The 27,798-nt window shown below is 54.3% G+C and overlaps 1 protein-coding gene across 1 annotated transcript; it reads right to left on the reverse strand.

Annotated features, from left to right (window-relative positions):
• Positions 1-4,298: 4,298 nt before the first annotated feature.
• On the reverse strand, positions 4,299-26,259 carry LOC142911121 (protocadherin Fat 1-like). Its single transcript, XM_076060189.1, has 11 exons — positions 26,185-26,259; positions 21,058-22,440; positions 20,674-20,798; positions 20,310-20,541; positions 18,737-18,798; positions 17,074-17,400; positions 16,639-16,852; positions 14,647-14,786; positions 9,826-10,122; positions 7,141-7,351; positions 4,299-6,437 (listed from the first exon to the last, which is right to left on the reverse strand). Exons 2-11 carry the CDS (start codon positions 22,310-22,312, stop codon positions 6,187-6,189), a joined length of 3,114 nt encoding a protein of 1,037 aa, XP_075916304.1. The 5' UTR covers positions 22,313-22,440; positions 26,185-26,259; the 3' UTR covers positions 4,299-6,186.
• Positions 26,260-27,798: the final 1,539 nt, after the last annotated feature.

Raw genomic sequence — 27,798 nt, forward strand, 5'->3', positions numbered from 1 at the left:
TAAGTATTTGACCCCATCTCAATCAGAAAGATTTCTGGCTCCCAGGTGTCTTTTATACAGGTAACGAGCTGAGATTAGGAGCACACTCTTCAATCGCACTTTGCCCCACTCTGCGCAGACCATCCCCGGATGAGCGTCTCTTTGAGAGGGACCTCAAGAAGGTCCTTGCCCCCGCTGGTGATCAGACGGAAATTGTGGTGTCTTCCCGGCAGTGCCACCGTAAACACTGACGATGCACCCGGTATGAGATTCTACAGATTTGCGGCTTTCTGAACCAGTCCTGGGCCTCTCCGAGGTCGACTCAGCCTCAAATGAGTACCTGGTGCAATTCCAGGCATGGTGCTGGCCATCCACCCCCATGTACGCCGTGCCGACCTTCACACGTCAAGAGGTTCAAGGCACCCAGGACCGCCACGGCCACCGCCACTCCCGCCACCAGGAGAGGGACCGCAGTAGCCGTGGTCAGGGCCAGCAGTGCAAAGGGCGCGGCACGTGGAGCCAGGGCGAATGTTGGGCCAGATCCTGCACCTCGACAATCACCGAAACACAGCTCCAGCCCCCCCCCCCCCCCCCCGCTGCCTGTCCTCAACAAAGGCAGTGTCACTGCTCGTGCCACGACATCGCGTCAACCCAAGTGGGTTCCTCCAGGTAAGGATAAAGCATTGCACCACGACCGGCACAAAGCACACGTGTTTCTAACTCGGCATTTACTTTCACGTTTTCCCCCACGATGAAACCATCCATGAATGTGCCTGATCTCCACTGGGTCTAGGAAGCTAATCAGGGGTTTTTTTTAAGCCTGCTAAGTACCTTGATAAGTGATGACCACCAGAGCTTTCCAAGTGATGTAGGTTGTGAGACCGCGAGATGGTGTGGACCTCGCAGTGCTGAGTGTTATCGCCTCGTAAGCGAGGCTCGCGACGGAGTGGCAACACGTGGACGTCAACTGCGGGGACGGAGCGAGGATATGGAAGCGTGTGCTAAATTCATTTTTGTGTGACCGTGAGGGATGGCGACAGCTTTGGGGTGGCCTTCATCTAGCAGTGGATAGAGCACGTCAGAAATGCCGATTGAGCAGAAACAAAACTCTTTGAAGGAGGCAGAAAAACACAAAAAGGGATGCAAAAAGAGAATGTTTTTTTAAGTCGAATTGTGACTCCAAATGAAGACATTCTTCGAATTACTTCGGAGGAAGTCAATGGTCGCATGGCAACTAAATATGTGTAATGCTCGGAGTAACTTTAAAATAATGTTTAAAAATCCCCCCGATAGTTTGTGGTCCACTCACGGACGAAGGCCTCTCCATGCCGCCGCAGTCACCAAAATAACGACTACTTAAAAAAGTAAAATGTGAGTTCGCATTTGTTACTCTCGTAGCCTGACCCCAACAACACCCTTGGACCCGCCTGTCGTGCCGTCAAAATATTTCACATCAGGTCCGACCTTGCGTCTTGGCCTCTCTAAACGTGCCAAGCTGACGCCACTCCACCCCGGATCTCCGTGAAACTGCCACGGACCACCACGGACCGCCACAGCCGCCAGCCACTGACTCTCTCCACGTGCCGTGGAATGTCCCAGTCAGCTACTAAGCCATTCCACTTGCCACGGTCTTCGAGCGACACATTCCAAATACCAAGCACTCCCACAGTCTGCCACTGAACCCATGGACTTGTCGGGGACAAGCACCGACCCATTCAACTGCCAAGGGCCACTAACCATTGACACAGCCCAAGCGCGACTCGACTTGCCATTACTCAACATATACAAGACCCGCCATGCCTCAATAGGTATGGTCTGCTGTAAGCTAACCTGACTCTCTGCCACGCCAGCTACAGTAGAGATTGCCACAGCCATGCTGTGAGGTGACTGCTGTCTGCCTGTAGCAGCCACGGCCTAAAACGTGGCTGCTAGACTGGCTTGAAGCACCACCACCAAAGGCAACCTCACCTGCCATGGCTTTTACCTGGCTGCCCTGAACCGGCCACAGATGAAATCTGAGGCACGGTTTAACAGTGAAAGCCCTTCATTCCATTTTAATAGCACGTTCTTGTTTAGCACATGGTTAAAAATCATCTGAATAACTTAGCTTTAATGATTTTTGTTAGAGTCTGTAGAGCCAACTTAGTTTTGCATTTTGTTATGTTGTTATATACCACGAGTGTTTGGTGTAAACTTTAACGCAAGATTGGTTTTAATTCCGTATGACATCACGGGATATTTCCCGGACTCTGTTTCAGGAAAATCGAAATGTTTTCATCCTGACTCCTCCCCCGCCCCTCGTCACACGGCGTCATGAAAAGTCAAATATGACGTCACAAAGCTCTGCCCCCCCCCACCCCCCAAAACCATATTTCTATTTTGAAAATAAAACATGCTTCAAATCGCTTTAAACTATTGTTGTCATTGCAGTGCGTTGTTCATGTGGCGCTGCACTCCAATGTTGTAGGAGTGTTGTTATAACAATTCTATATTTATTTAAAGTTGAGCATTTTGAAGTGACGTCACATTTCTCAACCCCCCCCCCCTCGTCACACATCGTCACAAATGTCTGACCCCCCCCCCCCCCAGGTGCGTGACATCATTTATGTACGGCCTCTTAACTGCTGCTGTTGTTCATTAAACCTCCTTTGCCAGTACAAACATGTAATAATAGTAGGGTTTTCCCCTTTTTTCTGGCAACAAAACTGAAACCTTTTTTTACAAGGATTCATGTCACTGCATTAACCACAAAACTTGCGGTCAAAATGCACAAAAAAACATACTATGATAATATATGTGGCATTGTCCTTGAAACTGATTGAGCTGTGTGACGCCTTTTGGCGTCCTCTGGTCGAGCACCCATCGGGTTGAGGCTCAAAAGAAAGCCGTCCCTTGGTGTGGACCAATCAGGCTCAAAAGAAAGCCGTCCCTTGGTGTGGACCAATCAGTTTAAAGGACAATGCCACATATATATTATCATAGTGTGTGTTTTAATAATGATGATGAAGTATGTGTTTTGTTTGTATTTTGACCACAAGCATTGTGGTTAATGCAGTAAACATGAATCCTTGTCAAAAGGTTTCAGTTTTGTTGCCAGAAAAAAGGGGAAAAACCCCTATTATTGCTGCTGTTGCCGTTGTTGCTGGTGTTACTGTTGTTGATGTTGCTGTTGTTATTGAGACTGTTGTTGCTGCTGTTGCTGTTGTTGTTACTGTTGTTGCCTTTGTTGCTACTGTTGTTGTTGGTGTTGTTACTGTTGTTGCTGCTGCTGCTGTTGTTGTTACTGTTGTTGCTGCTGCTGTTGTTGTTACTGTTGATGCTGCTGTTGTTACTGTTGTTGCTGTTGTTGTTACTGTTGTTGTTGCTGTTGTTGCTGTTGTTACTGTTGTTGTTGCTGCTGTTGTTGTTGCTGTTACTGTTGTTGTTACTGTTGTTGTTGCTGTTGTTGCTGTTGTTACTGTTGTTGTTGCTGCTGCTGTTGTTGTTGCTGTTGTTGTTACTGTTGTTGTTGCTGTTGTTGCTGTTGTTACTGTTGTTGTTGCTGCTGCTGTTGTTGTTGCTGTTGTTGCTGCTGCTGCTGTGACAACTCCCAGCGCGGTTCTCTCTCTCGCCTCACTGTGCACCTGGGGCCCTGGTGCTTCTCCAGTCCGCTACGCTCCAGCGTGCACCCCCTGCCCTCTGCATCTGCTTGAGACCTTCACACATTTGACCCTCATGGCGGTGACCCCGGGGTCCCATAAGCCCCCCCCCGCCCCCCGGCTCTCGCGTGAACTGCGTTGCGACGTCGTTTCATGTCCGCTGAAGGGCCAACCGACGAGGCGACCTCTTCCTCTCGACGAGCTCCGCTCGACGCGCGCTCATCAAAGTTTTGTGACTACGGCCGTTCTGGCCGCGACTTAGACGACGACTTAGACGACGACTTAGACGACGACTTAGACGACGACTTAGACGACGACTTAGACGACGACGGGGTGCTCGGCGGAGCACCGGAGGATTGATTCCCGGTGGCTCGCTGCGTTTATTGCGTGCGCTAGTGGGGGGGGAGGGGGGGGTGGGGAGACGGAGTCGCCCAAAAGTAAATAATTGGGCGGCGATTTTGGCTTCCGTTTATTGGGGACCCCCGGGGGGTCCGGCCACGAGGTTCACTTCACGTCGGGGACTCTCCGAGAAACTCGACCGTCGTTAAATTGTCACGTGGCTGGATGTTACTGCACACCCCACCCCTCTCCCCACCCCCTCTGCATTTCCCCATTCTCACGATGAAATGAGTTGCAGGGAAAAAACAAAAACATTGTATGCGCAAAAATCCAAAACAACGTTTAGCAATTTTGTTTAATCGAGAACATTCACTGACAATGTCACCGCAATAGACAATGACTCCCCACGCCCCGTGTAGCCCCAACAGACTGTCGGAACGAGTGCTCCTACTCGCACACCTAACACTGTGGCACCACCCCTGACCGACCGCCTTTGTCTCCCCCGCGGTGATGTTCACTACGCAGCAGCAGCAGGAGCTGCAGCAGCAGGTACGCTCGTTTGAGGCAGAGCGTACATAGGGGAGGCCCAGCACCGCTCCGAGGGGGGGTAAAGAGAGAGGCAGGCTGGGTGGTGGACGGCTGGTGAAGTGAGTAGGATAGTCCAGCAGGTCTCTGTGTGAATCTATGGGTCTTTGTGTTAAGTCTACGGGTCTCTGTGTGAATATATGCGTCTCTGTGTGAATCTATGGGTCTCCGTGTGAATCTATGGGTCTCTGTGTTAGTCTACGGGTCTCTGTGTGAATCTATGGGTCTCTGTGTTAGTCTACGGGTCTCTGTGGGAATCTATGGGCTCTGTGTTAGTCTACGGGTCTCTGTGTGAATCTATGGATTTCTGTGTGAATCTATGGGTCTCTGTGTTAGTCTATGGGTCTCTGTGTCAATCTATGGATCTGTGTGAATCTATGGGTCTCTGTGTTAGTCTACGGGTCTCTGTGTGAATCTATGGATCTGTGTGAATCTATGGGTCTCTGTGTTAGTCTACGGGTCTCTGTGTGAATCTATGGGTTTCTGTGTGAATCTATGGGTCTCTGTGTTAGTCTACGGGTCTCTGTGTTAGTCTACGGTGTGTTAGTCTACGGGTCTCTGTGTTAGTCTACGGGTCTCTGTGGGAATCTATGGGCTCTGTGTTAGTCTACGGGTCTCTGTGTGAATCTATGGATCTCTGTGTGAATCTATGGGTCTCTGTGTTAGTCTACGGGTCTCTGTGTGAATCTATGGGTCTCTGTGTGAGTCTACGGGTCTCTGTGTTAGTCTACGGGTCTCTGTGTGAATCTATGGGTCTCTGTGTTAATCTCTGGGTCTCTGTGTTAGTCTACGGGTCTCTGTGTGAATCTATGGATCTCTGTGTTAATCTCTGGGTCTCTGTGTTAGTCTTCAGGTCTCTGTGTGAATCTATGGGTTTCTGTGTGAATCTATAGGTCTCTGTGTTAGTCTACGGGTCTCTGTGTTAGTCTACGGGTCTCTGTGTTAGTCTACGGGTCTCTGTGTTAGTCTACGGGTCTCTGTGGGAATCTATGGGCTCTGTGTTAGTCTACGGGTCTCTGTGTGAATCTATGGATCTCTGTGTGAATCTACGGGTCTCTGTGTTAGTCTACGGGTCTCTGTGTGAATCTATGGGTCTCTGTGTGAGTCTACGGGTCTCTGTGTTAGTCTATTGGTTTTTGTGTGAGTCTACGGGTCTCTGTGTGAGTCTACGGGTCTCTGTGTTAGTCTACGGGTCTCTGTGTTAGTCTATTGGTTTTTGTGTGAGTCTACAGGTCTCTGTGTGAGTCTACGGGTCTCTGTGTTAGTCTACGGGTCTCTGTGTGAATCTACGGGTCTCTGTGTGAGTCTACGGGTCTCTGTGTTAGTCTACGGGTCTCTGTGTTAGTCTACGGGTCTCTGTGTGAGTCTACGGGTCTCTGTGTTAGTCTACGGGTCTCTGTGTTAGTCTACGGGTCTCTGTGGGAATCTATGGGCTCTGTGTTAGCCTACGGGTCTCTGTGTGAATCTATGGATCTCTGTGGGAATCTATGGGTCTCTGTGTTAGTCTACAGGTCTCTGTGTGAATCTATGGGTTTCTGTGTGAATCTATGGGTCTCTGTGTTAGTCTACGGGTCTCTGTGTTAGTCTACGGGTCTCTGTGTTAGTCTACGGGTCTCTGTGTTAGTCTACGGGTCTCTGTGTTATTCTACGGGTGTAAATCGACCACTCCGCCTCTGGAGGCGAATGTGGGTGGAGCGCCGTCCGAGGCGGTGTTTGCGGTAGCGGCGGCGACGACGACGACGACGTGGACGGTGATACTCGTGGAGCGGCACGGGCGCCCCCGGTCGGCCGCCCTCACCGTCAGCTCGTAGGCCTCTACCGCGGAGCCGTCCAGCTTCCTCGCCACAGAGACGACGCCCAGCGCGCCGTGGACGGCGAAGGAATTCCCCACGTTTCCTGCCGGGGGAATTCGCGAGTTCGCGTCGTCAAAAGCGAAGGGAACCGCCGAGGGCGAACGCCGCGGGTGGGAAGCCCCGGCGCCCGTCGGCCGCCGGCGATCCGAGCTGGACGGGGGAGAGACACGCGACGGAGCGTCGCCACGAAAAAAACGCGACACGGGAAATGTGCTCCAGTGCAGAAACTCCCTCCGCGTGGGGGGGAGTGGCGGTGGGAGTGGTGGGAGTGGTGGGAGCGGTGGGAGTGGTTGTGGTAGGAGTGGTGGGAGTGGAGGTGGGAGTGGTGGGAGTGGTGGGAGTGGTGGGAGCGGTGGGAGTGGTGGGAGTGGTGGGAGTGGGAGTGGTGGGAGTGGTGGGAGCGGTGGGAGTGGTGGGAGTGGTGGGAGTGGTGGGAGCGGTGGGAGTGGTGGGAGTGGTGGGAGTGGGAGTGGTGGGAGTGGTGGGAGTGGTGGGAGTGGTGGTGGGAGCGGTGGCGGTGGGAGCGGTGGAAGTGGTGGGAGTGGTGGGAGTGGGAGTGGTGGCGGTGGTGGGAGTGGTGGGAGCGGTGGGAGTGGTGGGAGTGGTGGGAGTGGTGGGAGTGGTGGTGGGAGTAGTGGGAGTGGTGGGAGTGGTGAGAGTGGTGGGAGTGGTAGTGGGAGTGGTGGGAGCGGTGGGAGTGGTGGAAGTGGTGGTGGGAGCGGTGGGAGTGGTGGTGAGGCGGTCACCGTGGCTGATGCTGTATCTGACGTCGGCGTTGGGGCCTTCGTCGCGGTCCAGCGCCGTGACGCGCACCACGGCGGAGCCCACGGCCGCCGACTCGGCCACGCGGGCCTCGTAGGGGCCGCCGGTGAAGCGGGGCGCGTGGTCGTTGGCATCGTCGACGCTCACCGCCAGCGTGGCGTACGCTCGCCTCACGGGGATCCCGCCGTCCTGCACCTGTTTGTGCGAGAGAGTGAGAGAGTGAGAGAGACAGTGAGAGAGTGAGAGGGTGAGGGAGAGAGAGTGAGAGAGAGAGAGTGAGAGAGAGATAGAGAGAGAGAGTGAAAGTGAGACAGAGAGAGAGTGAGAGAGAGTGAAAGTGAGACAGAGAGAGAGTGAGAGAGAGTGAAAGTGAGACAGAGAGTGAGAAGAGAGTGAGAGAGAGATAGAGTGTGAAAGTGAGACAGAGAGAGAGTGAGTGAGAGAGAGTGAGATAGAGATAGAGAGTGAAAGTGAGACAGAGAGAGAGTGAGAGAGTGTGAAAGTGAGACAGAGAGAGAGTGAGTGAGAGAGAGTGAGAAAGTGAGAGAGAGTGAGATAGAGAGTGAGAGAGAGAGTGAGAGAGAGGTCCGAGCGGAGAGATCGCTCGCCACGAACGCCCCCTGACAGGAGGAGACCGTCCGCGGTGAGTCACGTCGTGCTGGTCGCGTGCGACGTGACCGGCGCTGCGGTGCCGTCAAACTGCGACACCGGCACCTGACACGGCCAATCACCAAGGTTTGTCGTCACCGAAACAAAACGTGGCCATCGGTTACGCGGTTTGTTTACGTGACAAACTACACGACACAATACTATACACTACACTGTACACTACTATACTGTACACTACACTACACACTACTATACACTACACTACTATACACTACACTGTACACTACTATACACTACACACTACTATACACTACACTATACACTACACTGTACACTACTATACACTACACTATACACTACACTGTACACTACTATACACTACACTATACACTACACTATAGACTACTATACACTACTATACACTACACTATACACTACACTATACCACTATACACCACACTATACACTACTATACACTACACACTACACTATAGACTACTATACACTACTATACACTATACACTACTATACACTACACTACTATACACTACACTAAACTATACACTACACTATACACAACACTATACACTACACTATACACTACTATACACTACACTAATATACACTACACTATACACTGCACTATACACTACTATACACTACACTGTACACTACTATACAGTACACTATACACTACTGTACACTATACTACTATACACTACACTACACACTACTATACACTACACTACTATACAGTACACTATACAATACTGTACACTACACTACTATACACTACTATACACTACACTGTACACTACTATACAGTACACTATACACTACTATACATTACACTACTATACACTACTATACACTACACTGTACACTACACTATACACTACTATACGGTACATTATACACTACTATACACTACACTATACACTACACAACTATACAATACACTATACTATAGACTACTATACACTACACTATACAGTACACTATACAGTACACTATACACTACACTACTATACACTACACTATACACTACATTATACACTAGCCTATACACTACTATACACTATACTATACACTACTATACAGTACGCTAAACACTACGATACAGGACACTATACACTACACTATACACTACTATACACTACACTATAGACTACACTACACATTACTATACACTACACTATACACTACACTACACACTACTATACACTACACTATACACTACACTATAGACTACACTATACACTACTATACACTATACACTACACTATACACTACACTACACATTACTATACGGTACACTATATACTACTACACAGTACGCTAAACACTACTATACAGGACACTATGGTCACCACGCAAGACAGCGGTCACGGCATCGTTGTCATCGTCGTCATCATCGTCGTCATCAGCACCTTCGATTTGCACGGTCGGCACACACACGTACACACACACATGTACACACACACGTACACACACACACGTACACACACACGTACACACACACGTACACACACATATGTACACACACACACGCACACACACACACGTACACACACACGTACAACACAACACATGTACACACGCACACACACACGTACACACACGTACACACACACACGTACACACACACACGTACACACACACACACGTACACACACATACACACACACACGTACACACACACACGTACACACACGTACACACACGCACACACACACGTACACACACGCACACACGTACACACACACTCACTCACACACACTCACTCACACAAAGATAAAGATCCCCTGTATAGCCTTAACAGACTGTAGGGGCAAGTGCTGTTAGCGAGCACCTATGAAGGCCGGAACGGTACACGAGGGGGTGGGTGGCCAGCACCACGCCCGACCGCCTTAGTCTCCCTAGTGGCGATGTTAACACCTCACTCTCACACACGTACACACACACGTACACACCTCACTCTCACACAAGTACACACACACGTACACATGTAAACACGTACACACGTACACACACGTGCACCTGGCGTGGCGCCCTCTCACCATGACGGTGAGCAGGTGGCTCCGCTTGGCCTCTCGGTCCAGCCTCTCGGCGGCGGTGACCTCGCCGGTGACGGGGTCCACGCGGAACAGACGCAGGCTCTCCGCGGCGTCGCCGCCGCCTAAGCCGACGAGGGAGAAGGAGAGCCGGGCGGCGACGGCGCCGGCATCGGCGTCCGTCGCCTCCAGCCGCAGGATCCCGGCGGCGGCAGGAGGAGTCTCCTCGGCCACGGTCGCCTCGTAGAGGTCACGGGAGAAGCGGGGCCGGTGGTCGTTCACGTCCAGTACCGTCACCTCCACCTGGCGGGGGGGTGGGTGGTGAGGGTAGTGGGGGTGAGTAATGTGGTGATGCGGGTGGTAAAACAACCCACTACCTCCTCGTGGTGCCGGACGGGCAACGCTGTCGTGGACGGTGCACACACAGACACACACACAGACACACACAGACACACAACAACAACCGCCATTCGCCACTAAGTGGCGGTGACGTCACCACGACGCTTGTGCCAGGCTATGTGCACCCTGAGGCCACGTGAAGTGTCGAACGCCCGCTGGCAGGAGGTCACGGGGCAGACCCAGGTGCCACGGGTCGACTGACTGAGATGACTGGCTGATGCACCACCTGTGCCCCCTACTGTGCCAACCTGCTGTGCTTTAGCCACCCGGCGCTCCGCTCGTTGTTGTGAGCGTCGCTCCTCCGCCCTCCGTTGTTGTTGGAGGGCGACTGCCTCCAACTGCCCAGTAGCATCCTTCACGAGCCTCCTCCACAGAGGCCGATCTTGACACCGCTGGTACCAGTCATCGGCAAGTCCACTCAGCTCCACGTCCTCCTGTACCACATCACTCCATCTCTTCTCTAGCCCGTGCCGCTCCCGCTTAGCCCCCTCAATCCGGCCAAACAAAAGCTGTTTCGGCATGCGGTGGCTGGGCATGCGGGCTACATGACCCAGCCATCGCAGCCTTGCCTGCCGGAGGAGCTCACCGATGGGACCCTGCCCAGATCTTTCAAGGATTTGTGAGCTCCTCACACAATCCAGTCTGGTTAAACCCAGGATGGATCGTAGGCAGGCCAGCCTAAATGTTTCTAACCGGCGAAGATGTTCCATTAGGGGGGTCCACGTTTCGCAAGCGTAGAGAAGGGAGGGAATGACCGTGGCCGAGAAGACCTGAAGCTTAGTGCGGAGCGACAGACCAGGTAGCTTCCACACAGCGTTACACAACCGATGAAAAGATATTGCCGCTCGACTGATTCGGAGTGAGACCTCTGCTGTTAAACTGGAGCCAGTCATAAGCACACTGCCCAGGTATGGGAAACTCTCCACTCTCTCCACAACTGCCCCATCACCGATTGGGAGTTGTGGGGGTGGAGTGTCCGATGGTACAAAATACCCAGGCAGGTGCTTAGTTTTGGTGGGGCTGATGGTAAGGCCCCACCTCTTAGTGGCACGCTCCAGTCTCAGCAGCAGCGTCTCCAACTCCTCCTCTGACTGAGCAGCTATTACCAAATCATCAGCATACATAACGTGGTTGAGCAATAGGGAGCCATCCCTTGACCGCACCCGGGCATCGATTAGCCTCCCATTATATCTGTACCATATGGAGATTCCCCTGGTACAGCTATTGAAGGCTTCACGGACTACGTGGTCAAAATAGATGTTAAATAATGTGGGAGCCAGAGGACATCCCTGTCGCACCCCAAGGTGTACAGGGAATGGCTCTGACTCCCGGCCACGTAGTTTTACCCGGGCCCGCTCACCATCATGAAGGTCCTTAATGATCGTGAGCAGATGGTCAGGTACTCCAAAAGCACGAAGAACGACCCAGAGCCCAGGCCTACTGATGGTATCATAGGCCTTGACCAGGTCAATAAAGCAGAGATGTAGGTCTTGTTGGAATTCCCTACACCTCTGCTGTAGCAGACGGACAGAAAATATGGCATCTGTGCAGGACCGCCCTATCCTGAAACCGCATTGGGGCTCCGCAAGCCTCTCCTCAGCGTGCCTGGCAAGGCGATGCTGAATAATCCTTGCCAGGACCTTTCCCGGCACACTGAGGAGTGAGATGCCCCTGTAGTTGTTACAGTCTGTGCGGTCCCCCTTCTTAAAAAGGGGGACCACCAGGGCATCCTTCCAATCCTGCGGAACCCGTCCAGTGGTCCAGACTGTTGTTATGATGTCATATAGGGCAGTCTGTGCACAAACGCCACCCTCCCTCAGCATTTCGCTTGGGAGATCATCTCTGCCCGCTGCCTTTCCTGGTCTCAGACTCCGGATCACCTGCAATACTTCCTCAGCAGATGGCACCTCAGCCAGCCACTCACAGGGGGTGACTTCTTCCAATATTTGAGGCACCGCAGCCTCAGCAGGGTCATCCTCACTTTGTGCCACGATGTTTTCCTGGCTGAGGGATTTTCCCTCCCCCAGGACCTCACAGAAATGCTCAGCAAATCTGCGAACCTGTTCCTGGGGGTCGGAGATTGGATCACCGTTTTTTCCCCTAATGATGGTAATAGGTGTGGCGCTGCAGGTTACTTTTTTGATGGAGTTAAATAGAGATTTGTGATCACGGGCCACTGAGGCAGACTCCATCTCCTCAGCAACCCGCGACCACCACCCATCCTTGCAGCGCCTCACGGCTCTCCGAACCTCCGAGCGAAGGCTGCGGTAAGCCTCCTCATTCTCTGACGTGGGATTCTGTAGCCGATGACAGTGGGCCTGTCGCTTTTTCTCAACCATCCTGAACACCTCCTCTGTCAGCCAGGGTCTCTGGGGAGGTCTGGACCGTGTACCCAAAGCAGCCATTGCAGCTGCATGAGTCACAGTTCTAAACCTCGCCCATTTACCCTCGACATCAGGAGGAGTCGGGGACGATGCCAATCCCAGCCGCAAGCGATGATGAAATTCTCGCTTGCAACTTTCATCAGATAACTGAGACCAGGCCACTTTAGGTTGGAATGGGGTCCTGGGTGTACACCCACCACCGGAGTGGAAGAATGGCAGGCGCATCTTACAGATGACTAGTCGATGGTCAGAGGGCAGATCAGCTCCACGGTAGGTCCTGGTGTCAAGGACATGTGCTCGCATTCGCTGGTCCGTCACTATGTAGTCCAGCAGATGTTCTTGCTTGGACCCGGCATGCATCCATGATGTTGTGTGGATGCGCCGATGCCGGAACAGCGTGTTGGTAATTACAAGCACATGGGCTGCACAAAAATCTAGCAGCCTCCTACCGTTGTTATTGAGCTGATCTGGCCCATGCCCTCCAATCACTCCAGACCAGGTGCCAGTATCATGACCAACTCGGGCATTGAAGTCACCCAACATGATGACTCTATCCCGAGAGGCCACTTTAGCCAGCACCTGTGACAGGAGGTCATAGAAGGCATCTGACTCATCGGCTTTGCCTGCATCCCTCCACGGATGTTCATCTTCGGTGGGGGCATAAGTAACCACGACCACCATTTCTCGCCTCCGGTTGATGGGAAGGCGAGCCCAAAGTAGCCTGGGGCTTACAGCTTCCCACACCTCACCGCCACGCTCCCACGCCCCCTTCATTCTTTTGTTCAAAAGAAGACCCACACCCTGTTGTTTGGCAGTCTGCTGCCCCGAGTAGAGAACTGTCCACCCCTCATGGTGGCAGGAGCCAGAGCCGGTCCACCGGACCTCCTGAATGCCGCATAGATCCAGGCGATACCGGTCCAGCTCCCGACAGAGGAGTGGCAGCCTCTCTTCTGCAGTGAGCGTTCGAACATTCCACGTGGCCACCCGTAGTGGCTTTTCGTTGTTTCTGGAGTAGCCCCGAGGGTAGGTATTCAATCTCCTGGCTCCGCCAATTGGGGTTTGGCCAGGAGACGTCATAGACGCCTGGCCCCCCGGGGCCTCCAGCACAAGCTTATTAGTTACATATTTCAGTTTAATTCGTGGTTTCGTGGTAATTCATTGAAGGTGGAGGGGTTACCAGCCCCTCGCACCCGTCCAGAGCCCCCGTTTAGCCCCTGTGGTGGACACATATGCCATGAGGGGAGGAGCCAATCAAAATTGGATCTCCCCCCACAGCACTGTCCACGACAGAGTTGCCCGTCCGGCACCGCGAGGAGGTAGGGGGTTGTTTTGCCGGACAGACACACACACAGACACACACACAGACACACACAGACACACACACACATTCACACACACACAGACACACACAGACACACACACAGACACACACACAGACACAGACACACACACAGACACACAAACACACACACAGACACACAGACACACACACAGACACACAGACACACACACAGACACACAGACACACACAGACACACACACAGACACACACACAGACACACACACAAAGACAAAGATCCCCCATATAGCCTTAACAGACTGTAGGGGCAAGTGCTGTTAGCGAGCACCTATGAAGGCCGGAACGGTACACGAGGGGGTGGGTGGCCAGCACCACGCCCGACCGCCTTTGTCTCCCTAGTGGCAATGTTTACACACCGCACCAGGTACTCATTTGAGGCTGAGTCGACCTAGGGGAGGCCCGGGACCGGTTCAGATAATCGTCACTGGTGTTGGCCGTGAGCGGGAATCGAACCCGGGTCGCCAGGTTCATAGCGCAGCGCGCTAACCGCTACACTATCGCTCCCCACACAGACACACACACAGACACACTCAGACACACACAGACACACACACAGACACACACAGACACACACACACAGACACACACACAGACACACACAGACACACACACAGACACACACACCGACACACACAGACACAGACGCACACACAGACACACACACAGACACGCGTGCCTGCCCACCAGGGTGGTTGCAGCGTTGGTCCCGTCGGTGAGCGTCACGGTGAGCCGGTAGAGGGAGCACCGCTCGGCATCCAGCGGCTTGGCCACCTCCACAAAGCCGCTGTGCTCCGTCACGTGGAAGCTGCCCTCCCAGTTACCGCCTGCCAACACCGTCACCATCGTCATCATCATCATCATCACGTCACCGTTAGCACACCACCATCAAGATGTCACCGTTAAACCATCCACATGATGTCACCATGAACACAACACGTGGGTTGGGGTGTGGTGTGTATTGTGTGTGTGGTGTGTGTGTGGTGTGTGTGTGGTGTGTGTGTGGTGTGTGTGTGGTGTGTGTGGTGTTTGTGTGTGGTGTGTGTGGTGTGTGTATGATGTGTGTGGTGTGTGTGTGTGGTGTGTGTGTGTGTGGTGTGTGTGGTGTGTGTGATGTGTGTGGTGTGTGGTGTGTGGTGTGTGTTCTGTGTGTGTGGTGTGTGTGTGTGTGGTGTGTGTGGTGTGTGTGTGTGGTGCGTATGGTGTGTGTGGTGTGGTGTGTGTGGTGTGTGTGATGTGTGTGTGTTACTGTGTGTGTGACTGTGTGTGTGGTGTGTGTGGTGTGTGTGTGGTGTGTGTGTGGTGTGTGTGGTGTGTGTGTGGTGTGTGTGGTGTGTGGTGTGTGTGGTGTGTGTGGTGTGTGGTGTGTGTGGTGTGTGTGGTGTGTGTGTGTGGTGTGTGTGTGTGGTGTGTGTGTAGTGTGTGTGGTGTGTGTGTGTGTGGTGTGCGTCGTGTATGTGTGTGGTGTGTGTGGTGTGTGTGTGTGTGTGGTGTGTGTGGTGTGTGTGTGGGTGTGTGTGTGGTGCGTGTGTGTGGTGTGTGTGTGTGGTGTGTGTGTGGTGCGTGTGGTGTGTGTGTGTGGTGTATGTGTGGTGTGTGTGTGGTGTGTGTTGTGTGTGGTGTGTGTGTGGTGTGTGGTGTGTGTGTGGTGTGTGTGGTGTGTGTGGTCTGTGTGGTGTGTGTGGTGTGTGGTGTGTGTGGTGTGTGTGGTGTATGTGTGTGGGGTGTGTGGTGTGTGTGTGTGGTGTGTGTGTGGTGTGTGGTGTGTGTGTATGGTGTGTGTGGTGTGTGTGGTGTGTGTGTGGTGTGTGTGGTGTGTGCGGTGTGTGTGGTGTGTGTGTGGTGTGTGTGGTGCGTGTGTGTGGTGTGTGTGTGTGTGGTGTGTGTGTGTGTGGGGCGTGTGGTGTGTGTGTGTAGTGTGTGTGTGGTGTGTGTGGTGTGTGTGTGGTATGTGTGGTGTGTGTGGTGTGTGTGGTGTGTGTGGTGTATATGTGTGTGTGTGTGGTGAGTGTGTGGTGTGTGTGTGGTGTGTGTGTGTGGTGTGTGTGGTGTGTGTGTGTGGTGTGTGTGTGGTGTGTGTGGTGTGTGTGGTGTATGTGTGTGTGTGTGTGTGGTGTGTGTGTGGTGTGTGTGGTGTGTGTGTGGTGTGTGTGTGGTGTGTGTGGTGTATGTGGTGTGTGTGTGGTGTGTGTGGTGTGTGTGGTGTATGTGTGTGTGTGGTGTGTGTGGTGTGTATGTGGTGTGTGTGGTGTGTGGTGTGTGTGGTGTGTGTGTGGTGTGTGTGGTGTGTGTGTGGTGTGTGTGGTGTGTGTGGTGTATGTGTGTGTGTGGAGTGTGTGGTGAGTGTGTGGTGTGTGTGTGGTGTGTGTGGTGTGTGTGGTGTATGTGTGTGTGTGGAGTGTGTGGTGAGTGTGTGGTGTGTGTGTGGTGTGTGTGGTGTGTGGTGTGTGTGGTGTGTGTGTGGTGTGTGTGGTGTGTGTGTGGTGTGTGTGGTGTGTGTGGTGTATGTGTGTGTGTGGAGTGTGTGGTGAGTGTGTGGTGTGTATGTGGTGTGTGTCGTGTGTGTGGTGTGTGTGTGGTGTGTGTGTTGTGTGTGTGTGGTGTGTGTGTGGTGAGTGTGTGGTGTGTGTGGTGTGTGTGTGGTGTGTGTGTGTGGTGTGTGTGGTGGCACCACGTGACCTGTGATGCTGAACCACAGGAGGCTCCCCCACGTGCTCTCCGTGGGCAGCACGATCACCACCATGCCCACGGCGGCCGTCTCCGCCACGGTGACCGCGTGCTGCCTCAGGGCGAAGGCCGCGGGCGTCTCGGGTGGCCGTGGAGCGGCGATCCACTCCACGTGGAGCGTGGCCGTCGACGACTTGGGCGGTCGCCCCCCGTCCGTGGCGTGGACCTGCGGGGCCGGCGACGCCGACATCGGCGAGTTCCGTTTCAGCGGTCGAATCGTCGCGGCGATAAGAGGCGAGGCGGGGGGGGGGGGGTCCTTGCGTCGAGTCGGGGTTACCTCGTCATGCGTGTCTGCGTGAGGAGGGAGAGGAGGAGGGAGAGGAGGAGGGAGAGGGGGAGTAGGGAGAGCAGGAGAGGAGGAGGTAGCATGTGGAGTGTGCCCAGCACCGTGATTGAGTTGGATGTCCCCGCAGGCTGCCGCCTGCTCTGGCTGTAGACGATTCCTCGCGCGCGGTCGATGGCAAAGTCTCCAACGTCGTGCCCCCCGCTGATGACGTAACGCAGATCCGCGTTGATGCCCCGGTCGGCGTCGGCGGCGTAGACACGGGCGACGGGCACCGCCGGGCCCGGGGTCGGCGCCGCCGCCGCCGCGACGACTTTGACTCGCGTGAGGTTCCTGGGGAAGCGCGGGGCGTTGTCGTTCTCGTCGGAGACGCTCAGCGTCACCGCCACCCTCGCTTCACGCGGGGGGACGCCGCCGTCCACGATGGACACCTGGCGCCGGCCGGCGGGAAGCACACACAGACACGCACAGACACGCACAGACACGCACGCACAGACACACACGCACAAACACACACAGACACGCACAGACACACACAGACACACACAGACACGCACAGACACACACAGACACGCACGCACAGACACACACACACAGACACACACAGACACACACAGACACACACAGACACAGACACACACAGACACGCACAGACACACACTGACACGCACAGACACGCACAGACATGCACAGACACACATGCACAGACACACACGCACAGACACACACAGACACGCACAGACACGCAAGCACAGACACACACAGACACGCACAGACACGCACGCACAGACACGCACATACAGACACGCACGCACAACAACAACCGCCATTCGGCCACTAAGTGGCAGTGATGTCACCATGACGCTTGTGCCAGGCTAGGTGCACGTTGAAGCCACGTGAAGTATCGAACGCCCGCTGGCCGGAGGTCACGGGGCAGACCCAGGTGCCACGGGTCGACTGAGATGACTGGCTGATGCACCAACTGTGTCCCCTACTGTACCACCACTACCACCACTACTACCACCACCACCACTACCACTACTACCACCACCATTATCACTACCACCACAACTACCACCACCACAACTACCACCACCACAGCCACTACTACCACTACCACCACCATCACTCCACCACCACCACCATCCCTACCACCACTACTACCACTACCACCACCACCACTACCATCATCATCACTACTACTACCACCACTACTACCACTACCACCACCCACCACTACCATCACCACTACTACTACCACCACCACAACTTCCACCACTACCAGCACAACTTCCACCACCACTACTACCACTACCACCACCATCACTACCACCACTACCAATGCCACCACCAACACGACTACCACCACCATTACTACTACCATTATCATCACCACCACCAATAGCACCAGCACTACTACCACCATCACCACTACTACCACCACCACCATCACTCCACCACTACCACTACTACCACCACCACTACTACCAGCATCACTACCACCACCGCCACTATTTCCACCACTACCACCACAACTTCCACCACCACTACTACCACTACCACCACCATCACGAACACCGCTACCAACACCACCACGACTACCACTAACACCACCACTACTACAACTACCACCACTACTACCACTACCATTATCACTACCACCACCACTACTACTACAACCACCACTACCACCACCACTACCACCAACACCACCACCACCACAACTACCACCCCCACCACAACCACCACCCTCACGGTGACTCTTACCTCCAGCTCGTGCTCCGCCTGCCTCTCTCTGTCCAGCGGCCTGCTGGTGGTGTGGATGACGCCTGTGACGAGTCGTTCACCAGAGGTGAACCACAACCCTCCCACGCCGGCCGGCACACGCACACGGTGGGGTGGGGGGCGTCAACGTGGAGACGGGGTGGGGGGGGTAGCTCGTCAGTTGACAACTTAAAGACGACATCACCACGTGATGTCAGGCTATGTTGGGTCACATCGTGCCAAATGGAAATGCGTCGATAGTAAATGTTGTTGGATTTGCTCTCTATACACTACAATACACTACAATACACGCTATACACTACGCTACACACTGCTATACACTACACTATACACTACTATACACTACACTATACACTACTATACATTACACTATACACTACAATACACTACTATACACTACAATATACACTACACTATACACTACGCTAAGCACTATTATACACTATACAATACACTCTACACTACTATACACTACACTATACACTTATAACTACGCGCTGTTGCGTAACCTGCATTGCCACCAGGGCAGTACAGCATTACCCCTGGGTACAACGGTTGGGGTCAGTCGAGGTGAAACAAATCGTGGCCAGGGTTTGGTACGAACCAATCAGACGGTTCCACGTGGGAATGTATGATTGGTTCTACCTGGCCACGAAGGAGTATAAGACGGGTGACCCAACGGACCTTGGGGAGTTCTCTCCCTGCACAAAGACAGAAGACTGGGCTGAAGCCTAGCTAGGACCCTGGACCAGCCTTCCAGCCCTTCTAAGGGCTAAGGCTCGGCAAACCCAGTGGTCAGGACCCACCGGGCCAGCGGTGGGTCAGATAGCCTCCCCTAGGTCCTAGCCGGAGGACTAGGATAGCGGTAGACGTGTGAGTCCCGCCAAGTCCGGAGGTTGTACCTCCTTAGGTATCAAGGAGGTTAGCGGTAGACGTGTGAGTCCCGCCAGGTCCAGAGGCTGTACCTCCCTAGGGTATCGGGTGAGGGGACCGAATATCCCTCTGTGTGTGTTAAGCGTTGTATAAGGAAATAATACAATAAACAGAGTGTGCCTCCTAAAGAAGTCTGCTCGTCCTTACAACACTAAACTACAATACACTACAATACACTATACACTACGCTATACACTACGCTATATACTATACACTGCACTATACACTACACGCTATACACTACTATACACTACGCTACACACAACACAACACACTACGCTACACACAACACAACACACTACACTACACACAACACTACACTATACACTACACTATATACTACACTGCTACACACTACACTATACACTACTATACACTACACTATACACTACACTATACACTACGCTACACACTGCTATACGCTACACACAACACTGTACACTACACTATACATTACTATACACTACACTACTATACACTATACTATACACTACACTATACACTACGCTATACACTATACACTACGCTGCAAACTGCTATACGCTACACACAACACTGCACACTACACTATCGTTGTAAATGTTGTGGATTTGCTCTCCACCCCCAGCACCACCGCCCCCACCTGTGCTGGTGTTTATGTTGAAGAATCCCTGCGGGTCTCCGCAGACGATGTTGAACGTGAGGCCCCTGCCCCGCGCCTCCCCGGCGGTGTCGGCGGCGGTGTTGGCGGCGGCGTCGGCGTTGTCCGGGTCCCAGGCGTCAACTTGTGCTGCCGCGACGCCCCCTGGGGAGTTCTCCGCCACCTCGGCCCGGTACCACGGACGCGACGCCCGTGGGGGGTTGTCGTTCACGTCCTGGGGGGGGGCGGCGGGACGGGGGCGGGAGAGACGCACGGCATTCGCATCGTGTCGTTTTAAAACGCAGCGGTGCAAACGCACGCACTCACACGTGCGTGCGTGCGCGCAAGTGCGCATGGGTTCCCGTACCTGCACCTCCACGTAGACGTGCAGCGTGGCGAAGCGAGGGACGAGTCCGCGATCCGTAGCGCGCACCGCGAGCCAGTAGCTGCTCGCCGTCTCGCGATCCAGCGGCCGCGCCGTGACGATCGCCCCTGCCGGCGCGGGACACGGCGTCATTAGCCGCGAGGGTTTTTAGTTTTTTTAGTTTATTTATTTTGGTTATAGCCCTGTGAGCCATTCGGCGCTTGAATCGGGTGCAACCACAACAAACAAACAAAAACACGAACAAGAAAAACATCTTACAGTGACTATGTGTGACTGTGCAGGATGAGGGGGGGAGGGAGGAGGGAGGTAGCGGTGGTAGCTGTAGAAGTGGTGGTTGTAGTGATAGCAGTAGTGGGTGTGATCTACCGGTCTCCGGATGAACGCTGAAGACCCCCAGGTCGGACCCGTCCACGAGGGAGTACCGCACCTCCCCGTCGATCCCCCGGTCTTCGTCCGCGGCCGCGACGGTGACGACGACGGCCCCCGCGGGGGCGTCCTCCCGCACGGCGGCGGCCGCCGCGAACTCCGTGAACCGCGGGGCGTGGCGGTTCTCGTCCACGTCCGCCACCTCCACCGTCGCCCGGCAGACCGCCGGCGGCGGCCCCCCGGGGTCGCCGTCGCGCGCGGCCACCGTCAGGTCGTAGCGGCGTCGCCTCTCGAAGTCGAGCGGCCGCGCCAGACGCAGGGCCCCGCTCGTCTCGTGCACCGCGAACGTGACGCCGTCCTCGTCCTCGCCCCGCAGGGAGTAGCGCGCCTCCCCGGCGGGGCCACCAGCGTCGAGCCAGCCGAGGACGGCCCCCACCGGGACGTCCTCGGGCACGCGGAGGCGGAGGGGGGCCGGCCCGCACGCGGGCGCGCGGGTCGCGGCGACGGCGACGCGCGGGGCGTGGGCGTTCGCCCGGCTCACGTTCACTACGACGCGCGCCGAGCCGCTCAGCCCGCCGCCGTCGACGGCCGTCACCTTGAACTCGTGCGGCCCCGCGTCGCCGGGCTCCGTCAGCCTCCTGGCGAGCGTCACCTCGCCGCTCGCCGGGTGCACGGCGAAGGCGTCCGAGCGCTGCTCCAGGGTGTAACTGAAGCGCCCGTTGGGGCCCTCGTCGGCGTCCGTGGCGGCGACGCGTAGGAGCGCGGCGCCCGCCGGCGCGTCGTCGGCGACGCCGGCGGAGTACGACGACGCCGAGAACAGCGGACTCAGGTCGTTGCGGTCCAGCACGTGGACGAAGACCTCGGCGGACGCCGCCCCGCGGCCGTTCTCGGAGAACGCTTTGACCCCTAGCGTGTAGCCGTGGCGCTCCTCGCGGTCCAATGGCACGCCCCTTGTGCGGACGCGCAGGAACCAAAAGTCGCCCACGACGAGCCCCTCCGCCTCGAACGCGGCCTCCTCGTCCCCGGACACGACGGCGTACCGGGCCCCGGGGGCCGAGCGGCCGACGTGGATCCCCATCTTGTCGTGGCTCTCCACGTACGTGGCGGGCGCGGAGTTCTCGTAGACGGTGGCATGGTAGGACGGCCTGGTGAAGCGCAGGGGCGACCCTGGCGGGCCGCGTTGCCCGGCGAGGCATCTCACGCACGGTGGCAGCAGCAGCAGGAGCAGCGGCAGCGGGAGGAGCGCCGAGGCCATCGTGTCGGGCGTCGGGCCCTGCGCCTGAGAGCCGCCGACGACACCGAGCCGCGGTCGGAGAGGCGGGCGCCGTCAAAGTCTCCGGGTTCGTTGGGCGCTCCCGATGGGGTGTCGGTCCTCCTCCTCCTCTAACGTGTCAGATCGAGACCAAACACAAACCAAACAATTTTTCTTTTTGCCAGGCAAGGCGCCCCGCTGAGTTACCGGATAGCGCTTTTTCAGAAGCGACCTGGCCATCGTAAACGATAGCTCGACAATGTGGCTCATCAGCATCGTCGTCATCATCACCATCACGTGGACATTTACAATTACAGCAGCAGACAAATACTCAAAAGGGACGTTTCTACAACCACCGCCATTCGCCACTAAGTGGCGGTGGCGTCACCACGACGCTTGTGCCAGGCCATGTGCACGTTGAGGCCACGTGAAGTGGCGAACGCCCGCGGGCAGGAGGTCACGGGGCAGACCCAGGTGCCACGGGTCGACTGACTGAGATGACTGAGATGACTGGCTGATGCACCACCTGTGCCCCCTACTGTGCCAACCTGCTGTGCTTTAGCCACCCGGCGCTCCGCTCGTTGTTGTGAGCGTCGCTCCTCCGCCCTCCGTTGTTGTTGGAGGGCGACTGCCTCCAACTGCCAAGTAGCGTCCTTCACGAGCCTCCTCCACAGAGGCCGATTATGACACCGCTGGTACCAGTCATCGGCATGTCCACTCAGCTCCACATCCTTCTGTACCACGTCACTCCATCTCTTCTCTAGCCCGTGCCGCGCCCGTTGAGCTCCCTCAATCCGGCTGAACAAAAGCTGTTTAGGCATGCGGTGACTGGACATGTGGGCTACATGACCCAGCCAACGCAGCCTTGCCTGCCGGAGGAGCTCACCGATGGGACTTTGTCCAAATCATTCAAGGGTTTGTAAGCTCCTTACAGAATTCAGCTTGGTTAAACCAGCATAAATTTTTCCAACCGGTGAAGATGCTCCATTAAGGGAGTTAACGTTTCGCAAGCATAAAAAAGGGAGGGAATGACCGTGGCCGAAAAGACCTGAAGCTTCGTGCGGAGCGACAGACCAGGTAGCTTCCACACAGCAGCGTTACGCAAACGATGAAAAGATATTGCCGCTCGACTGATTCGGAGACATCTGCTGTCAAACGGGAGCCGGTCATGAGCACACTGCCCAGGTATTGGAAACTCTCCACTCTCTCCACAACCGCCCCATCACCTCCTTCTGTTCGCCCCCTTATTGGTTACTCACAATACTCCTCTACACTACTGTAGAGCCAGACACTACTACAGAGTCACTACTGGATACTAACTTGATTAGGCGCTTTCGTGATTTTTAATTAACCGACCGTCTGTGTTGCTTTATATAGTTTACAAATTTTGCTAAACCCTGTTTGATTTAGTGTGATGTTCCGTCTCTCTGTATCCCTTGGTATATCTGTGTTAATTCTCCCTACTTAAGGTCTGTCTGCTGTTATGTTTCCTCTACCTGATGATGATTGCTTGTGTTGCGATCGAAACGTCGTATGCTATTATATAATTTTATTTTTTTATTACTTTTTTATTATTTCTACGTGAATTTACCGAAAAAAACAGTCACTACATACTACCCACCTGTATGTAGGGTGTGTAGGTATCTATGCCTACACAGGGATGTGTCCCCCCACCCCAATATATATTAAAATTACGGCCTTGCCACACACTACACATTCTTATAATTTCAAGACCACGCACTACACATAAAAAAAGACCACACACTACATCGATATATAAAAGGCAAAGTTGTGATTGTGTGTGTTGTCTGTTCAAAATGTTTAGCGTACTTTCCGACATGCAACAAACTTTAAATTTGCCATGTGGGTACTTTCCAGACTGTACACCGTGCTAACATTATACAAATACACTTTTGTTTCTTTGGGGGGTGGGGGTGCAATAATGCATTTAGATTTTGCACGGCAAGTGAGCTGTGACGTCACATGTGTGTTGTGGTTCGAGCAGCCAGCGACCCGGGTTCGATTCCCGCCCATGGCCACCACCGGTGACGATTATCTGAACCGGTCCTGGGCCTCCCCTAGGTCGACTCAGCCTCAAACGAGTAACTGCTGTGCGGTGTGTGAACATCGCTAGCACTGGGGAGACAAAGGCGGCCGGGCGTGGTGAATCCAAGTCCCGGGCGAAGCCGGGCAGTAGCAGCTAGTTGTCTGTATATATATAATAAAAGGGAAATGTGTGGATGTGTGTCTGTTCGAGATGTTTAGCATGCTTCCCAACATGCTATAAAAAACTAAAATTTGGCACGTGGGTAGCTCCCATATTCTAGATTTGAAGCTTTCGTGACTGCAAGGATCCATACTCTTTGGTTCTATTCGGTAAAGTCACGTAGGTAACAAAAATAAAATAACATAAATCACGACGTTTTGGCCACAACACCTGAAGAAGGCCACTTGTGTTGTGGCCGAAACGTCGTGATTTTTGTTATTTTTTGCCTACGTGACTTTACCGAATAGAACCAAAGAGTACGGCTCCCATATTGTACACAATGTCAAAACGTATAAAAATAAGACTTTTTGTATATTGGTCTGCAAGGCTGAACCCCTACCACGTGGCGTGCCCCACGCGGCGCGCTCCACCTCGACAGCTGTGAGCAGCGTGCCCCACGCGAGAGTTCAGGTGGCGTACGCCTCGCTCCTGGCCCATTAAGCCACTTGGCCTTCTTCTCCCGAGTTGCAATACTTGACATGGCACGCGCCACCTCTCAAAGTTTTCACTCTTTTGCGGATATCACCTAACTTCCTGGGACTCGTGAACCGATATAACAGCCTGCAGAGCGGCATTGAAAATCAGACAAATATCTTGTTGGATTCCGTTAGTGTTTTATAAGAGCAGGCCCCGTGCTTACGAGGCCTAGGGAGGCCATTTCATTGTCACGCAATTTGTGGAGGGGTTTTTTGTCTACTTGGGGGGGGGGGGGTGTGAACATTTTATCTCGCCGCGTCTGCAATAAGAGCCAGTAGCGTGTTGTCTGGAGCTTGGTGTCTGTCCTCACGCAACCCTCTAGGCTCAGAATCACCAGCGGCACTCAGCTGTTTAATATTACGACTAGGACTAAACTATCGATTTCCGTGAACGGGGACAACTTTGAGTCATTAATATATCAAGACCACACTTACAGCGTCAAGTGCAGTGGTAGTAGCAATGGTAGTAGTGGTGGTGGTAGTCATGGTGGTGGTAGTGGTGATAGTAGTGGTGGTAGTAGTGATAGTAATAGTAGTAATAGTAGTGGTAGTCGTGGTAGTAGCAGTGGTAGTAGTGGTGGTAGTAGTGGTGGTGGTGATAGTAGTGGTGATTGTAGTGATAGTAATAGTAGTGATAGTAATAGTAGTGGTAGTAGTCGTGGTAGTAGTGGTGGTAGTAGTGGTGGTGGTAGTCGTGGTGGTGGTGGTAGTAGTGGTGATAGTAGTGGTGATAGTAGTGATAGTAATAGTAGTGATAATAATAGTAGTGGTAGTAGTCGTGGTAGTAGTGGTGGTAGTGATAGTAGTGGTGATAGTAATAGTAGTGATAGTAGTGGTAGTCGTGGTAGTAGCAGTGGTAGTAGTGGTGGCAGTCGTGGTGGTGGTAGTTAGTGGTGGTAGTAGTTGTGGTAGTAGTGATAGTAATAGTAGTGATAGTAATAATAGTGGTAGTCGTGGTAGTAGCAGTGGTAGTAGTGGTGGTAGTTAGTGGAAGTGGTGGTAGTCGTGGTGGTGGTTGTGGTGATAATAGTGATGTTAGTAGTGATAGTAATAGATGTGGTAGTCGTGGTGGTGGTAGTTAGTGGTAACATAGTGGTAGTTAGTAGTAACATTGTAATAACATTGCCACTCGCCTGCAGGCTTGTGAGAGTGAACGGCGCGACGTGGAGCGAACAGCTGCACCAGCACGAGACGGAGGCAGCGGCACACTGAGGGGGAGGGGCAGCGCTGGGGGGAGGGGCAGCGCTAGGGGGGAGGGGCAGCGCTAGGGGGGAGGGGCAGCGCTGGGGGGAGGGGCAGCGCTAGGGGGGAGGGGCAAAGCGAGTGGGTGAGTGAGTGTGTGGCTGTTTGGCTGATTGGGTGAGTGGGTGGGTGAGTGAGCGGGTGGCTGATTGGGTGAGTGGGTGGGTCAGTGGGTAGGTGAGTGGGTGGCTGCTTGTGTGAGTGGGTGGGTGGGTGAGTGGGTGGCTGTTTGGCTGATTGGGTGGGTGAGTGGGTGGGTGAGTGAGCGGGTAACTGATTGGGTGAGTGGGTGGGTCATTGGGTGGGTGAGTGGGTGGCTGCTTGTGTGAGTGGGTGGGTGAGTGGGTGGGTGAGTGGGTGGCTGAATGGGTGAGTTGGTGGGTGAGTAAGTAGGTGGCTGATGGGCTGATTGTGTGAGTGGGTGGGTGAGTGAGTGGGTGGGTGAGTGAGTGGGTGAGTGAGTGAGTAGGTGGCTGATGGGCTGATTGGGTGAGTGGGTGGGTGAGTGAGTGGGTGGCTGATTGGGTGAGTGGGTGGGTCAGTGGGTGGGTGAGTGGGTGGGTGATTGGCTGATTAGGTGAGTGGGTGGGTCAGTGGGTGGGTGAGTGGGTGGGTGAGTGAGTGGGTGAGTGAGTAGGTGTCCGGCAAAACAGCCCCCTACCTCCTCGCGGTGCCGGACGGGCAACTCTGTCGTCGACAGTGCTGTGGGGAGAGGGCCAATTCCGATTGGCCCCTCCCCTCATGGCGTCTGTGACCACCACAGTGGCTAAACGGGGGCTCTGGACGGGTGCGAGGGGCTAGTAACCCCTCCACCTTCAAAACATTACCACGAAACCACGACTTAAATATGTAACTAATAAGCTTGTGCCGGAGGCCCCGGAGGGACAGGCGTCTATGACGTCTCCTGGCCAAACCCCAATTGGCGGAGCCAGGAGATTGAATCTCTACCCTCGGGGCTCCTCCAGAAACAACGAAAAGCCACTTCGTGTGGCCACGTGGAAGGTTCGAATGCTCACTGCAGAGGAGAGGCTGCCACTCCTCTGTCGGGAGCTGGACCGGTACCGCCTGGGTCTCTGTGGCATTCAGGAGGTCCGGTGGACCGGTTCTGGCTCCTGCCACCATGAGGGGTAGACAGTCCATGAGGGATGGGTGGTTACTTATGCCCCCACCGAAGACGAACATCCATGGAGGGATGCAGGCAAAGCCGATGAGTCAGATGCCTTCTATGACCTCCTGTCACAGGTGCTGGCTAAAGTGGCCCCTCGGGATACAGTCATCTTGTTGGGTGACTTCAATGCCCGAGTTGGTCATGATGCTGGCACCTGGTCTGGAGTGATTGGAGGGCATGGGCCAGATCAGCTCAATAACAATGGTAGGAGGCTGCTAGATTTTTGTGCAGCCCATGGGCTTGTAATTACCAACACGCTGTTCCGGCATTGGCGCATCCACACAACATCACGGATGCATGCCGAGTCCAAGCAAGAACATCTGCTGGACTACATAGT

The sequence above is a fragment of the Petromyzon marinus genome, unplaced genomic scaffold (assembly GCF_048934315.1).
Source record: "Petromyzon marinus isolate PM22_M1 ecotype Great Lakes invasive population unplaced genomic scaffold, UKy_Petmar_22M1.pri1.0 PM_G_Scaffold_17, whole genome shotgun sequence".
Taxonomy (NCBI): Eukaryota; Metazoa; Chordata; class Hyperoartia; order Petromyzontiformes; family Petromyzontidae; genus Petromyzon; species Petromyzon marinus.

Coding starts and splice junctions, on each gene's coding strand:
- LOC142911121 (XM_076060189.1), bottom strand. CDS start 22,312: ATGGCCTCGGCGCTCCTCCCGCTGCCGCTGCTCCTGCTGCTGCTGCCA. Junction 17,401..18,736: donor AGGCGGAGCACGAGCTGGAG/GTAAGAGTCACC, acceptor GGCCGGCGCCAG/GTGTCCATCGTGGACGGCGG. Junction 7,352..9,825: donor GCCACCTGCTCACCGTCATG/GTGAGAGGGCGC, acceptor TCGCACAAACAG/GTGCAGGACGGCGGGATCCC.